The sequence below is a fragment of the Ostrea edulis genome, chromosome 2 (genome assembly GCF_947568905.1).
Source record: "Ostrea edulis chromosome 2, xbOstEdul1.1, whole genome shotgun sequence".
In the NCBI taxonomy this organism is placed as follows: Eukaryota; Metazoa; Mollusca; class Bivalvia; order Ostreida; family Ostreidae; genus Ostrea; species Ostrea edulis.
In genome coordinates this window covers 109,032,855-109,049,344 of record NC_079165.1, presented here as the reverse complement: position 1 = coordinate 109,049,344, position 16,490 = coordinate 109,032,855, and the positions used below count along the sequence as shown (strand labels likewise).

The 16,490-nt window shown below is 36.8% G+C and overlaps 1 protein-coding gene across 1 annotated transcript in view; it reads left to right on the top strand.

The window, feature by feature from the left end:
• LOC125667447 (hemicentin-1-like) overlaps nucleotides 1-16,490 on the top strand; it is a 65,538-nt gene that overhangs the window by 6,742 nt on the left and 42,306 nt on the right. Inside the window, exons 3-5 of the mRNA XM_056156021.1 lie at nucleotides 662-931; nucleotides 2,003-2,311; nucleotides 9,752-10,030. Of these exons, the coding sequence (XP_056011996.1) occupies nucleotides 662-931; nucleotides 2,003-2,311; nucleotides 9,752-10,030 (858 nt within the window). The remainder of the gene's footprint in view (nucleotides 1-661; nucleotides 932-2,002; nucleotides 2,312-9,751; nucleotides 10,031-16,490) is intronic.

The window sequence follows — 16,490 nt, the reverse complement described above, 5'->3', positions numbered from 1 at the left end:
GCATTTATATTTTCTCCCTCATGCATAGCTCTTATTCTTAGACGAATTTGACCCCACTTTTTTTGGCACGCTGTTTTTGGCTATAATAGCTCTAAAACTTGTTATTTCGGATTTCAAACATTTCGGTTGAGCATCACTGAAGAGACATTATTTGTCGAAATGCGCATCTGGTGCATCAAAATTGGTACCGTATAGGTTTTACATGGTTATACACTGTAAACAATATCTTATATTCACATCGAGGTAGGCTACTGATAAACAAGGTGATGGTGCAAGAGTTTCAACAGTCTCGTTTAAAGTCAGCTTTTCGCAAATTCTATGATCGTTATAACGATATGGTTTGCCAAAAAAACTATCATTGGGTCCAACGTTGCCTGGCGTGTTTCACACCATTTTTTAAGGCTTTTCTTGGCACACTGATTTTGACTGTGGGAAAAACTTTATTTGCTTGGTCAAGATATAGAGCTATCGGCGAATATGGTCGGTAGACAGGGCGTGTTTACTCCTCCTAGGTACCTGATTGCATCTCTGGTATATCCAGTGGTCCGTGTTCCCCCAATTCTCTATTTCATATTGCTTATAGGAGTTGTGAGATTGATCAGTGTTCGTTTTCTTTTGCCTTTCATTGATCACTGATCGTTATATTCACCTTTGATTGTAGATCCACCAAGCATTGAGTTATTCCAGGCCAGTGGTCAAAACTCAGAATATTTGCCCTTTTCACTAATATGTAATGTAGACAGTTATCCCTTGTCCGCCATAAAGATTCAGAATGTAGAGACAGGGGAGGTAATAGCAACCAGCAGTGGACAGGATTCATTGGTTTTCTCAGAGACATCTGCAGAGTGTTACCAAACTGCAAACTACACGTGTATTGCTGAGAATTATTTTACTGCGATATTATCTCCAAAGCAAAGGATTTCCATTACTTGTAAGTGTTTTTTCAAATATTTAAAAACTGAAAACGTTCAGAGGAGTGGTTTCCATCACAATAAGGGTGCAATTATCTTATTCATTAATTTTTTTTAAAAGCCAATAAACATAACGGATATCAAATATAGCGAAATGTTATTGAAATACTCATGTTTTCAGCCATGTAATTAAATGTGTATGATGATGCTTCATGGATCAGAATGGATCGACGGTAGAGATACAGATATCTCAGTAGGAATCATTTTAGAATATTGCAAATAGTCTGGCATTTAAATCATTACAAATTATAATGATGATAGCATTCTAAGACATGTATAATGTATGTAACTTTTGAATGACAAGTATGGATTTATTGTTGAACCATAATTAGGATTATGAAGTTGAGCAACATCGCTACATGAATAAGCAATCCGATCAAGGGACATATGTTAAAAGGTAGCCATACCAACAAGTTTCATTGGGTACATGTAAAATGGACCATAGTTCGGTAAACGAAATCAAATTCAGCTGTATACACATTATTCAGAGTATTTAATAACTGAATTTCACATGTATCTTTAATGAGTTCATTTTATAGATACTGATAAAATTGAAGATAAGTGCTATGTCACACACATTCCATTGATTTATGTCTGAATATTCTTTATTTGCTTTCTTGGTTGTATATTATTTAACGTCCCTTTCGAGAATATCTACTCATATGGAGACGTCACCGTTGCGGTGAAGGCCTGCACCCCTTAGGCCTATGCTCTGCGCTTACAGCCTTTGAGCAGGAAGGGGTCTTTCTCGTGTCACATGGGGCCTCGGTGTTTGCCGTTTCATTAGATGGACCGCACCGTTCATTAATCTCTTCCAAGCAAGGGGTACTCAGGAAAATTCTCATAAACGTAAACAATATCCAAATTAATCAATCAACCTACCCCTAATTCCCCATGGGACTGTTTTCGTGGAATCTTAAATACCAAAAAAATCGGAGAAAAACAAACCTGTTGATGGATGTTCTATAACTGGGTAATAATCAAAGGTCAGAAAGCGTAGAGAATAAAAAATATGCAATATGTAATTTTAGGTAAGCCACGGACTTCAGATGGCAAAGCAAGAATGAATATTGGAATAAAAACAAATGAAGGATTGAATGTATCAACAGATTTCATTGGATACCCTCTACCCAAAGTATCATGGACATTTAAAAGAAATTCAACTAACAATGGAATTCTTATCCCTAATGCAAATATAACAGTTTTACAACTAAATGTATCAGCTGTTCGTACAGCGTATGTCAAAAGTGCTTTGACAGAAGAGGAGTTTGGAAATTATATAGTTACAGGACACAACAGTGCAGGATCCAATGCATTTATTTTTGATGTGATGCCAGAAAGTAAGCACGTTATTTTTCATGTTATATTTGGACAAATATTGACAATTAAGCAAAATACAAACGTCATTCTATAATTAATCATTGAACTGCAAAAGAAGGTGTAGTAAAATAGTACGTATGAACACACGTAAGTGTCGAAGTTATAAGTGCATGCGATATAGATCTGAACCTCGATTTGACCGCACAATAATTGTAGGTATATCAACAACTTTATACTTAGCCCTAACCAAAGTCAGATTGCTGTCTGAGTGTTTTATACTGATTGTTAGGCCGTTCTTATGAATTTGACTACGGATAAGTCCGTTTAGCTGATCAAGATATAGGGCTCATGACTGATGTGACCAGTCACCACCTCTGGTATATATTAGTCCAGTCAAAATAGCCCAACAAATGCCGAACCGTGACAAAATTGCAACATAATTTTTGTTATAAATCAAATCTACATGCATCGAAGTAACATATATAAAAAATCTAATGATTTCTGACCTGGGGAAATATTATAAATTATCATACAAAGTTTTCGTATTTCAAAGGAAAAATCGTTGAAACCATTTTAATTTGGATTAATTAGGTTATGGTACATATTTCATCATTCATTATAACATACAAATTAAATACATGTTTTGTCTTTGATATACTGTTAGAATATTTCGTTGTTAACTATGAATTAAATAAACTTTCATGAATTTCTTGATTAATCCGAATTTTCTCTGTCAATATACAATAACGGACAAAATTCTCTGCTGAATAGTTAAACAAATGAAATTCACCCAACATCTTGTTCGAAACACACATATTTTCTTCAAATATATTTTATTATAATATCAAATAAATAGCAATTGCAAGAACATTTAGAAACAGTAATCTGAATTTCCTCTGCAAAATGAAAATATTTTTAAAATCTTTAAAATCCACTTTTTAAAATTGCATCAACTATGATGTTTTCTATTACGTCAAATCTTAATGAATGAACACTGTTGTGAAAAGTAATAACACCTTAGAGTGTTCGAGGTCATAATTCACAAGCAAGGTCAAACTCGCATGTTGAGAAGCAAACTATTATTCACAGCGTCTAAGTATGAAAATGCATCTGAAATCCTCTGTGAAACACAGGGCCAAGGTTAACAGAAGTAAAAAGTTGCAAGGATATTTCCCGATCCGTTTATAATTATATTACAATAAAAATATGTTCAAACCAATGATATTACCAAACTGATGATACTTTGCAGAATATTCCAGAAACTTGCAGTATACATCTTCAATGGTTTTAACGAGGGAACAAGTTAACCTTCTGCAGAAGAAAAAAACCAATAACTGAACAATACATGTAGCCTAGGCTACGTTCAAGATACTAGCAACTACGTAATGCTAGATACACGTGCTACTAAATTGAACATACGTCTAGGCTAACTCAAAGTAGGGATAGCACTATGCGTACGATCTTGAATGCCTTCTTGTTATAGGTATAAATATTAGATTCACTCCATTTTTCCTTTAACATTCTTCCTGGAACACGAGGCTTTAGAAGATAAGAAATATATTTCAGTTTTTTGAAAGTATATTAGATGCAGATACCCCGAGCCTCTTAACACTAAACGCGCTGTGAAGAGTCTCGAGATATAAATGTACAGTCATGCATCTCATAAACTTTCAAAAACTGAAACTTTTCTTAAAGTCTTTTTTTTTGGTTTTGGTTTTTGGTTTTCGAACTAATATTCTTAATTAATGCATTCATAATCACGTTATATCATAATGTATGGAATGTAAACTATTTGATTTTATCCCAGGTGAAAGAAATGATTCTTCCTTTTTGACTTATTTAACTTTCTGAATCTTTGTGTAATGTATGCATTTCGCGCACCTTCTTTACATGCGGTCAAAAAGAAAACAATGGTAAAATGAAGTTGAATTTGCACAGATCCAAGGGTTGGACCGGTTGTGGTAGCTCAGTGGTATAGCGTTCGATTCATAACCGGGAGGTTGTGAGTTCGAGCCCCATTCGAGCCATGGCCATATCAGCCCTAAGACATAAACATGGGTAACTGATTGCTTGTTTGCCAAACGCTCGGCATCTAAAGGTGAGAAGCACGGCTGGTCTTTCGAATATGACTTTAAAAACGGAGATCCCGTGTTGCTGCATGATGGAACATTAAAGAACTCTCACTGCCATGGCCCTGTGTGCTAACCTTAAGGTCTAACTTTGTGATACTTCACCTACAGCTGGTGTCGTGACGTGTGTGAAAATTCTCGATGAGACATAAAACAACAAACCAATCATGAGTTGGTGAGAAAATAGCACACCCGTGGTATTGCCAATAAAACAGTCACGTGGTCAGCACTCAGTAAAGAGTTCTTCTTAAGCTGTAACATTTATGCAAGTATATTCAAGCGTAATCATTTAATGCACATTGTGCATTTTCCCAAGAGGATCTCTGAAAAATAGAGAACCAATTTCAACTTTTGGATTTCTTTTTCTTTATTTTTTTCCATTATCTTAAATGATTATACAATTCCATGCTTTCCAATTGGCCAAAATCGAACAATTCAGGAAAGTTAAAACGTTACGTACATTCGAGGTGAAATGGATTTCTCCGGTGATTTTGATCTCTCCAATATCGGGCCAAAAATGATCAGAGAATTTCAAAATTATTATGATTAATTTTCTTTTTGGTAACTCAATGAAAACTTCCTACTCCGACTATATTGCAATAATTGTACGGAAATGGTGACTTGACTAACTACCTCTATGACGAACCGGAGTAACGATCATAGGAATCTATTTAGCCAGTTTCGATGTTTTGGAAATTATTCAGTAGAATGATAAAATAATTATATATATATATATATATATATATATATATATGTGTGTGTGTGTGTCTGTGTGTGTGTGTGTGTGTGTGTGTGTGTGTGTGTGTGTGTGTGTGTGTGTGTGTGTGTGTGTGTGTGTGTTGTATTTCTCAAATAGCTAGAGTAACGTACTGATCTAAAAAAAAAAAATGTATGTATATTTACATTTTTAATGTTTTTGCCTCTGATATCCCAACAATTGTAATGATATAGCCATTTCCTCATAAATACGATGTAGTTGTGACCGATGTGTGTATATGGATCTTGATAAATACAGGATGTCTATTTTAACACCTGGAAATTTCTACAGGTATGAAGTAAAATGTACATATAAGAAATAAATATCATTTTTTTTTAAATATATGAAGTCGTGAATTGCAACACTTTGTTCCAACATACTTTTAATACATAACCTAAGTATGCCGCCTGGCGTAAAGATGTCCTTATGTATTTTTAAAATTAAAAGAATTTTATTTTGTAAATATCTCAATCCTGGCTCAAGACATTTAGTATAAGTATTAGTTGTTATTGTTAACGTCCAGCTTGAGAATTTCTCAGTCATATATGGAGACGTGATCATTGCTAGTGAAAAGCTGCAAAATTTACGCCTATGCTCGGTGCCTTTGAGCAGGGAGGGATCTTTATTGTGCTGTGGCACGGGGTCTCATCCGAAAATACTTGCTCCATTAGTCGCTTCTTACGACAAGTAAGGGACACTGAGGACCTATTCTAACCAGAATCTCCACGGGGTTAATGTAAGTAGTGACTTTCTCTTTGTCACACGCTTGGCATTAGAAATGAAAGTCATGTGTCGGGATTTTAAGGTCAGTCTTAAATCGAAAGTAATTTTAAAATCAATACGTTCATATACGTGCAGATACGTTAATCAGAAACCGATGCGTTATGTTGCGATAGGGTGCCATTGTGATTGGAATGTTTTGTCACGATCAAGGTCGATTGATTGATTGATGTTTTACGCCACACTCAACAATTTTTTAGTTGTCTGGTGGTGCCCAGTTTTTATTGTAGGAAGAGAAAACCCAGATACAATGTACCTTGGGAAGAGACCACCGACCTTCCGAAAGTAAACTGGGAAACTTTCTCACCTACCGGTGCGAGTGGGACTCGAACCCATGCCGACATAGGTGAGAGGCCGTGTGATTTTGAACGCGATGCTCTAACCACTCGGCCACGGACGCCCCTGGATCAAAGATGATTACTGATTGGACCCCGATGGGTATATATACAGCCTGAGTGACCATTTACTTCATTGTTTTAAACATCTATGAAATGAACAACACAACCAACAACTACTAAAAATGGTCAAAGTTGAGGTTGATGACAACATGACATTTGAAGCATTACTGTATGTTTATATCATAACTATCGTGACGGATCGTGGGAAATCAGAACAAAGCGTGGTTTTACCTGCCAAAGATTGACTGGTATCAACACAATTTGAGAGCACGATTACATGTAGATGCGATATGTTGCGCTTTGTTACCATGAAATACGATCTGATACGATTATAACTACGGAAAATTAATCGTTTTGATCGTATCAAATATTTGACAGTCAAAACATTTTCTACGATCGACACGATTGTCACGACTGACCTCAAGAGCTGATAACATTTGATACCCATCTTTGGTGTGTCGAGGGTTCTATATATACTACTCAAAATTTGATAAGGATCATATATATTTTTATGTTTAAAAAATTAATAACTGCATACCTGGCAATATTGTGTCCAAGTGAAATCAAAAACGTCTTCAACAAAATTGCACGTGCATTTCATGGTATGGGAAATGCGTTTCTCATCACAGTTTATGCTTTTGCTACCATTGCACGATTTTCACTCAGGCATCGGTGTCTGATTCTTTCTAAAATTTCAAACTCACTTGAGTGTTTACACTACGTTTATCAACACAATGCCCCCTCAACGTGTCAGGCGTCGCCTGACGACAGAACAACTGGGCAGATGTATTGGAATGCTTGACGCTGGCTATTTACAACGTGACGTTGCAAATGCACTAAAAGTCAGCCAGAGCGTTGTAAACAGGGCCTGAAACCGACAGCAAACTTTTGGTACAGCAGCACACCGATATGGGGGGTGGGGATCGTCAGAGGTCGACAACCCAACGCCAAGACCATTTTGTGGCTCTTCAGGCACGACGCCATCCCTTCTGGACAGCAACCAGCCTACGTAACGACCTCCTGAACGCCTCGGTGGTGAATGTGTTCACTCAGACGACACGGAATCGGCTTCACAATGCAGGTCTCAACTCAAGAAGGGCATGTGTTTGAGTCCCTCTGACTGTTCGACACCGGTGGAAGCGATTGGACTGGGCTGAAGATCATGTCACTTGGACACAGAACGATTGGGTTCAAATTCTGTTCACCGATGAGTCCAGGTATTGTTTGGACTTTACAGACAGGAGGCACCGAGTGTGGCGACGACAACGTGAACGTTTCCATGATGCCAACATCAGTGAACATGACCGTTATGGTGGCGGTTCCATCATGGTCTGGGGTGGAATCAGCAGGGATAGAAGAACAGATATTCATGTCCTGGAGAGAGGAACAATGACGGGGGTGCGGTACCGGGATGACATTCTCGATGTTTACGTCAGACCCTACGCTGGTGCTGTTGGCCCTGAGTTCATCCTGATGGATGATAACGCCCGTCCTCATCGCGCCAGGGTGGTGGAGCAGTACCTTCAGCAGGAGACAATTGTCTGTATGGACTGGCCAGCGCGCTCACCGGACTTCAACCCGATTGAGCATGCATGGAACATGCTGCAGGTTGCCCTTTCACGCCGTAGAGCACAACCCACGACTTTGGCAGAGCTCGGAAACGCCCTCATGGAAGAGTGGAACAACCTTCCCATTGGAAACATCCGGGTGCTTATTGACAGCATTGCTCGACGTTGTCAAGCCGTCATTGATGCAAGGGGAGGCCATACCCGGTATTGACACTTCATCGACTAAGTGTAATGATGGACTATCCCTAAAAACTGTGTAATTCTTTCTCTGGTTTGCTGTTAACTTTTTGTAATGAAATGCCTTTTGGTGTTGTTATCAGATTTCAAGCATTCCGTATTGATAAAAGTGCATACCGTTCATGAATTTTCATTCATAACCTGAGTAAACACGTTTCTGAGTCAAATTTATGTCTTTTGTTATGCTAGTGGTAAATTACACATATAACCTAGTGATCCTTATCAAATTTTGAGTAGTATATGTATTCATCTTCCTCCTGATTTCGTAATTCATTGGATTGGGAATTATGAGATTGGTTCGTCACCTTCAAATTTTAAATCAAACGCAGGTGACCTATTCCAATTGGTTGTCATCCGCCGTCATCGTCCGACATGCGTCGTTCGTCGTGTGTTTACATTGAACATTTTTAACTTAATAAGTACCATTCCAATTATTTTCAAATTTGGTATGAAGCATCATTGGGACAAGGGAGGCAAGCATTGTAAATGTCAGGACACCAGGACCCCTGGGGCTAAGGACGGAGCAAAAACTGCTCAAATTGACCATCTTCTTCTCAAGAACCACACACGTGTAGGAAAACCTAAATGTATAGCGATGTAAAACAGGAAGGCTTCTACCAAGATTGTAAATGTCTTGATCCCCAGAGTGGGGGTTCTGACCCCAGGGCGGGACCAAACTTGGTATGTAGTGTTTATGTGTAAAACACTTAAATAACATCTTCTTTAGTGGTATTGATACTAAATTGAAACTAAATGGATAGAGCAGGTAGTCTTTTACCAAAATTGTAAATTTGATGATCACCAGAGTAGGGCAAACTTAGTATATATTATTTATGTGTAAGTTTACTGATACTGTATAAAATCTAAATGCATACTTAGGAATAGCAGAAAAGGATGTACAAAAATGGTGAATTCCACGACCCAGGGCTATGACATTAGGATGGATCCAAATTAGTCATATCTTTTGATGTTTAATGTTATTATTGAAAGCCTTTCATCAGTGTATGCACTTTTGAGTGCCGTGAAGTTTTAAAAACACATCTTGTTTTATACTGTTGCTGAACATTTGAATTTAGCATAGATATTCAGACCAGGAAATATTCTCTAGATTCCATAGCCCGTGGGAGTAGTGATAGTTTTCCCACTAGTTTTCGGGTGACCGATAAGGCCTGTGGGCCTCTTGTGTCTTTAGAACTCATATTTTGCACTACATTTACTTATGACTAGATGATGTGCAGTGATCAATAACTGAATATATCGGTTTTATGCATGATATTCAAGTGCCCGTTAAGACCATAGATCTCTTCTTCGGCTTTTCTGTTTATAATATTTTGGGTTTCATGAAATCCAATTAAGAATATGCAATATATTATGAGACATGAACAGTATTGTTGTCACTATGATTAAAGTTAGTACATAAGAAAACCATGTGACTAATGACAGTCATGACATTCTTGAAGATGGAGTTGAAATTTGTGAAGCAGCATTTAAAGTTAGAACTGTGTTATTTACGCTCGACCCCTTTCTCTGCTGCGAAAACGGATTGAAGTGTAGAAAAGAACTGAAAATTCTTGAATGTTTACCATTGCAGGAAAGCCAGATCCTCCACATAGTATATCAGTGAATTGCAAGCTTGCTCCAGGAACTGCAGTGGTAAGATGGTCACCAAGTTTTAATGGTGGGGCACCACAACAATTCATTGTGTCTTATGAATCTACTCGAGGTCATCAAATTAATTCATCAGTCTTTTCAAATCCAAATGGAACAATTGAAGGTTTACTAGGTGGAATGCAGTATTCCTTTCAAATCATTGCATTTAATGACAACGGAGAAACATATTCTGAAGAAGAGGAAGAGTGCATAACACAAGGTACTTATTATAAAAGCTACTACCGGTATACACACGTGCATATAACATATATAGCATGAATAGCTCTTATCCTTAGACGAATTCGGCTCCACTTTTTGGCACTCTGTTTTCCCTAAAATAGCTCTAGCAGGTTTATGGTTATTTCGGATTTCAAACATTTTGGTTGAGCATCACTGAGGAGACATTATATGTCGAAATGCGCATAACACAAGGTAATTATCAGTATTACATGTATATACGTGCATAGAAAGTAGTTTTTGTTGTTGTAATGATCCGCACATATAATGATAAATCCTTTAACCTGAAACCAATGATAAAAATCACAGATAACTTTAACCAAACGTATTTAAACCTAACAAGAGATACTTGATATTATGTTAATGTATCAGCAGCAAATTACGAACGACAGGGCATGACCCTTTAGTTATATCATCATAACTACAAATCATACGAAAAGGTGAATATAACGAACAGGGATCACCGCCGTGAGCCCAATGTCTTGGCCAGACAAACGGAGTAATCCGTAGTCAAAAAAGTGTATAACGACGGCCTACAAATTGGTTCAGAACACGTCAGACAGCGTTTTACCTAATGATATTGTATTGTTGTATTGGGAAGATAGAGTGCTAAAACAACCATAAAATTAAACATGTTAATGCAAAATGTTGATATTTTGATGGTTATCAGTGTTCAAATTTGCCACTCATATCTACACTATTTTTTTCCTACAAATAGAGCTAAGATATTATCATACTTCATCAGTTGAATCCAAACTTCTTTTCGAGCAAATTAATCATTTCCATGAATAACACAATTTTCCATGAAAAATTCAAAAATACTTGACCCTTTTCCCTTTCCTTCAAAATCAACGATACTATTGCTTTTTCATTCCAGTGTAACTGAGGAAAGATACTTTCTGACCTCCAAATCAATAGGATTGCCTCGGAAGTATTTTCTTCTACACTATATACAATAGAACATTTTGCAAAGTTTTGAAAAGTTATTATCTGGCCAATAATCTAATAAACGTGTTGGTAATACATACCCCTTCTGGAGTGTTTACAATCATGCTATAATCATTCATTATCGATAAATAACACTTTGGCCATGAAGCACGAGATGCACAGGAAATGCTAATGAACAAGCATTCGCACTGAACATGGCAGCTCAGCTTCTGTAATCCCTTTAATTCAATTTTTAACCCTGCTTATAACTTTTAAAATGCCGAGATTTTTCATATTTGATGCCTATATTCCTTCTGACAAGAACCTTTTGTTGGTACCAAAGTTTTTGATCTGTATCCTTGACCTAGATCTTGATCTCCTTTTAAGAAAAAAAGAGCCAAACTCTAAAACTGTTCAAGCGTTATGGTTAGGGTTAGAGAAACGACAACAGAAAAGACAACTAACCCTAAACTTAATCCTAACCTTTTCATATTTTGTATATATATTCCTGATGCAAAGGCCCTGTCATTCAGACCATGTCTTTTTTACTTTGCAACCTTGTATCATGGTTATGTCGTGGCTAATGGGTTGCCGTATGGAATCAAAGATTTGAAGGGAATAAAAACGTTTCAATATTACAACAGCAATGGCAAGATAACTGAAAGAACGATTTGGCCTATGGGCCTTTTGTAAGAACTTGTGTCCAGTTTCCCATTGTACATTGCAGATTTATACCCTTAAGACCAATTGGAGATAGTAAATATTGGTTGATACTGGTAGAAACAAACATTCTCGTATTACTCGAAACAATGAAATGATATAATGATGTCTGACGTGTTTCATATCGATTGTTTGACCGTTCTTGGCAAAGTGATTTTGTTTACCTGACCAAAATATAGGGCCCACGGCGCGTGTGACCAGTCGACATGGGATGCTTACTCCTCCTAAACACCTGATCCTATCTATGATGTGTCCAGGGGTCCCTGTTTGCCCAACTCTCTATTTTCTATTGCTTATTTGATCACTTTTCGTTATCTTCACCTTTCATAGACATAGGGTTCACAGTGGGTGTGACCTGTCGAGAATGGGTAGTTACTACTTCTAGGCAACTGATCATACCTCTGATATATTCACGTGCTGGTGTTCACCAAGTCTTTAATTCGTATTCCTTCTGAGGGTTTTGTAGATTGATCACTCTTCGTTATCTTAGGTCTTCATACTTGTCTTTCCTTCACCAAAAGGAATCCGCTATGGGAGCCAAACAATCTCCAAGCATTAAACGGAAGTATGAAATCTTTACCACCATTAGATCATTAAAACATTTCATTTCAACAAAACATATTGTAACATATTATTAAATTTGATAACTACATATCTATTACTTTATAAATGTATCTACAGGCTCCCAACATTGACGTTAACACTGCAGTATGGCTATCTGTAAACCAGTTGCGATAGCTTGGTGGTTAGGTGCCAGCTTTGCAAACAGACCGTCCCGGTTTCGATTCTTGATCGGCGTAATTCTTAAGATACTTAATATACATGTAGGTTGTGACTTGCTGATTAATACACTAGTGACTTGTTTCAAAAAGCACCTGGCATTAGAGATAAAATTCATTTGGCTTTCGGACATGACATTAGCTGCACATGCCTCGAAACATGTGTAATAATTAGTATCATTGACATCAAAACAACGTGGTCTTTAGAAATTATTAGAATCCACATTTGATTTACACCACTTTGTAGTCGCACAGTACGTTTGAAGTTTCTCCTTTACAGCTGAAACCCTTATATGGACAGCATTGTGGTAGCACATATTCTTATGGGTGACATGATTGGTAATACCCAGGAAACATAATCTATACATATAATTGTAGTAATGCATACGTATTTGTTAACGATTCCAATGAAGAGATAAGAAATTACAATCACATGAAAATGAGCCTATAGCAAAAACCATGATACACTATATCAACACAATATATGTTGAGACAAACATCAATAATATATGTGGTGTTTTATTTGGGAATAGACATATCAAATTAATGAAACATAACATGTGTTTGTACGCAGTGACGGTATGCATGAAAATGTTTATGATTCATATCTGCCCATCGTCCTGCAATAAGCAATAATCAACAGGTTATGGGTTTGGATCATATGGAAATCAATTATTCTTGGTCCCACAACTTGATGTGAAATGTATCCCACACACATGAAAGCAAGAAGAACAGCAATCCAGATATATTGAGCATTAAAACCCCTAAAATATGTACAACTGTTAAATGTGAATGGACTAAAATCAAATTGCCTTGATCAAACATAATCATGCAAAAGACATGAGTATATCAGGAGGACCCTGCATGAAAATAAATATAGAAATTGTGTGTGGCCCCATAGCGCTTGAATATCAAAACAATCCAAGGCATGGACGTTATACAAAAACCCAGAATTTTCTGTGCAGGTTTTATGTCTAGGTATGATCATATGATCATACGACTCAAAAATAATTAATGCACCCTGCCCTGACCTACAGCACAGACTGCAAAACCAAAGACTATTAAAGCAATAACATAGTTATACTGGCCTGAGACATGCACTATGACACTGATGTCTGCATGGCTGATCTGATGCTCCGCCAAAATTCGCACATGTTTGGGATATGAAGAAACAATAGCATCTGGACTAAGTCTGGATTTTCCAACAGGACTAGGTCAACCCTCCATAAACGAACACCTTCAGCTCTCGGAAAAGCTAGGTTGCTCCAGAAACCTCTGTGATGCTATGCTGTATCCTAACAGGAAATGCAATGTTGTTTACTAACTGAAGTGTAAAAGCATTGGAATCATGTAAAAAAAAAAAAAGGATGTCCTTTCCGTGCAACATGTAGGAAATTCAAGGCTTCGGTGTAGGAACTAGTCTCCAATCTCGCTATAGGCGGATTGCACACAGGTGGACATCAATTCCACTGGCCGACACTGACACAAAGGAGAATAATGCACTGCGGCATTCCGAAAACCACAATCACGAAAACTAGAATTCGTCTGCTAGATACTTGTAGATCACAGCAGTAGCAGTTCAGTTCGCATGCAAATCCAGAAAATTAAAAAGAACTCAATACAATGCAGACAGCAGATCACGCATGGTTTTTCTTTCGTGTCAACAAATCGATAATAGCCACATGACCTGAATAAGCACAACTGATTGGTTACAGAGCAAATCAAAGAACAGTGCAAAACTAATAATTGGAGAACAACATGTAATGGTTGCTGTATAATAGCTTACTAGTATAGCCCAATATGAATAATTGATGCAAAGAAAAATTACCTGTTGCTGTAAAATACTAACATATAACTGTACAGATAAAAATCACCAGGAAAAATAGCCTGGTAAGAAAAAGGAAAACCATGATACATCATATACTTTGTCACACAGAGATCAATAATAACTAAATTACTTATAAAATATTTTTAGGATGTAAAATTTGCAAGCAGGGGTTTGCTTCCTGAGTTTAGCAACCATGCTATTTTTAGTATGTACTTAATCATAGCTAAAGAACCTGATTCACAAACCCCAAAATATGGCCCTTAAAATATATAAAAATGAAAGTAAATGTTGAATGCGAGTATTGGTGTTATAAATATGTATCAGAATCCGGGGTTTAAAAAAACATGTTAGATTTTAAAAATAGGAGCACAACTAAAGCTGTATACATGCTAGAACCGGATATGGTACCGTATTTTTGTCATTTTTCACCAAAACCTGGTTATTTTGTAAAGGTTTTGCCATACTGGTTTCATCTCGCCCAAAATATTTAAAGTATTTTTATAATATACACCTTTTCAATTGACCATAAATGCAAAAATATTTTAGGGCGAGCTAGGAGCACTATTTTTATTTTTCAAAAAATGATATTCCGGATTGCTGAAAAATATTACGGTTATAATGCGCTGGTGGTGGTAAACTTGAATTTTACAGAAATATGGCTGGTTTAAGTATCTTATGGAGAAGGAAACTACGTTTTTTTATTTCGTGTCATGTATATGTACATAGGTCATTTTAGTTCGGTGTTTATTTTTAAAGCAAGGGGAATTCCATCACCTAATAATAGTTTTCGGTTGCAGCTTGTTTTGCCCTTTTACTATAGATGTTCATTTTCAATACCTAGTTGTTTTCATCTTTTAAGGTCGTTCACAATACATCTTCATTGCATCGTTGCTGAAAATCTGTGTACAATTTTGGTAGTTTTACATTATTATCATAAACATTATCATTTAATGAAACGACAGTTATTGAAACTGTTAGGCCTAGTGACTGAAATGAACATGGCGCGGCGTCTTCTTTTACTTTGGAGTATCGGAAAACATTCAGGCTTCACGCAAGTATTCTTGTATGGTACTGATATCATATCGAATAGTTTTTGCTTTATTTATTTTACAATATTTTTACTACGCAGCTTTAGACTGTCAACATTCGAAATAACTGTTTTATTTAACCTAACTTTATGTACATTGGGGGCAAGTCCTTCTTTGATTTACAGTACATCCAAGTTTCGGGCTGAATATTAGCATGCATGGCCTGGTCAGGCAAAAAGGAATTCAAAATAACAGATTTAAACAACAATATGACTTACCATAGCATGCAGCATTGCCGCCAGTTAAATCCGAAACACTAAATTATGTAAGCAATTCATAGATAGCGATCCACATGTTATCGATGAGACATGACGTCATCTGTTGTAAGACATTCATGAGGCATTTTATGCTTCGATAGGCGGATCAAGTAACCCCCATATGAAAATACTCGATATACCGTTTTTTTTTTGGTTTTTTTTTGGGGGGGGGGGGTTGGGTTTTTTTTCACATATGATATCGTTGTACATGTCATGAGTTTTTTATTTTCTATTTTTATGTAACTTTACTTGTAAACAAAGACTGCGTTTTGTTTTTTGTTTGGGGGGGGGGGGGGGGGGTAAGACAGTACAGTATTTATTGTGCATTTTTAATTCCGTTGATTTTCAATTTCATGGCCTAGTTCGAGGGCCTATCAACGTATCAGTGTTCCATTGTCCAATGTAAAATTAGAAAAGGAAAAGTAGTGTCGTCTTGGTTGTCAAGGAGGAGTGTGTCCCCATGCCAAGTTACATTTATACAATATAAACAAATATTTTTTTCAGCGTGCTCAACAAATCAAATTGCGTGATACAAGTAAAATTAAATTATGACAGACGGACTGAATGCTATATTATATATGTTTTGCCAATTAATAAACTGGACATGTGTTGTGCCAATAAATATATCTCAATTTAATAATCCAGCCTACAATAGCAACAGGAAATTGTGCTTAAATTGCCCAATCTTCAAAACCTTAAATTGTGTACATGTGTGTGGTGGCGGTGGTGGGTGGTGGTCTTCATCCACTCAAATTGTCCCAATCCCCCTCCCAAATTCAATTTCTTTAAGTGTGCAGTGGATAGATCGCCACATGGACCCATCCAAGTCCACTGTAAGGATGTT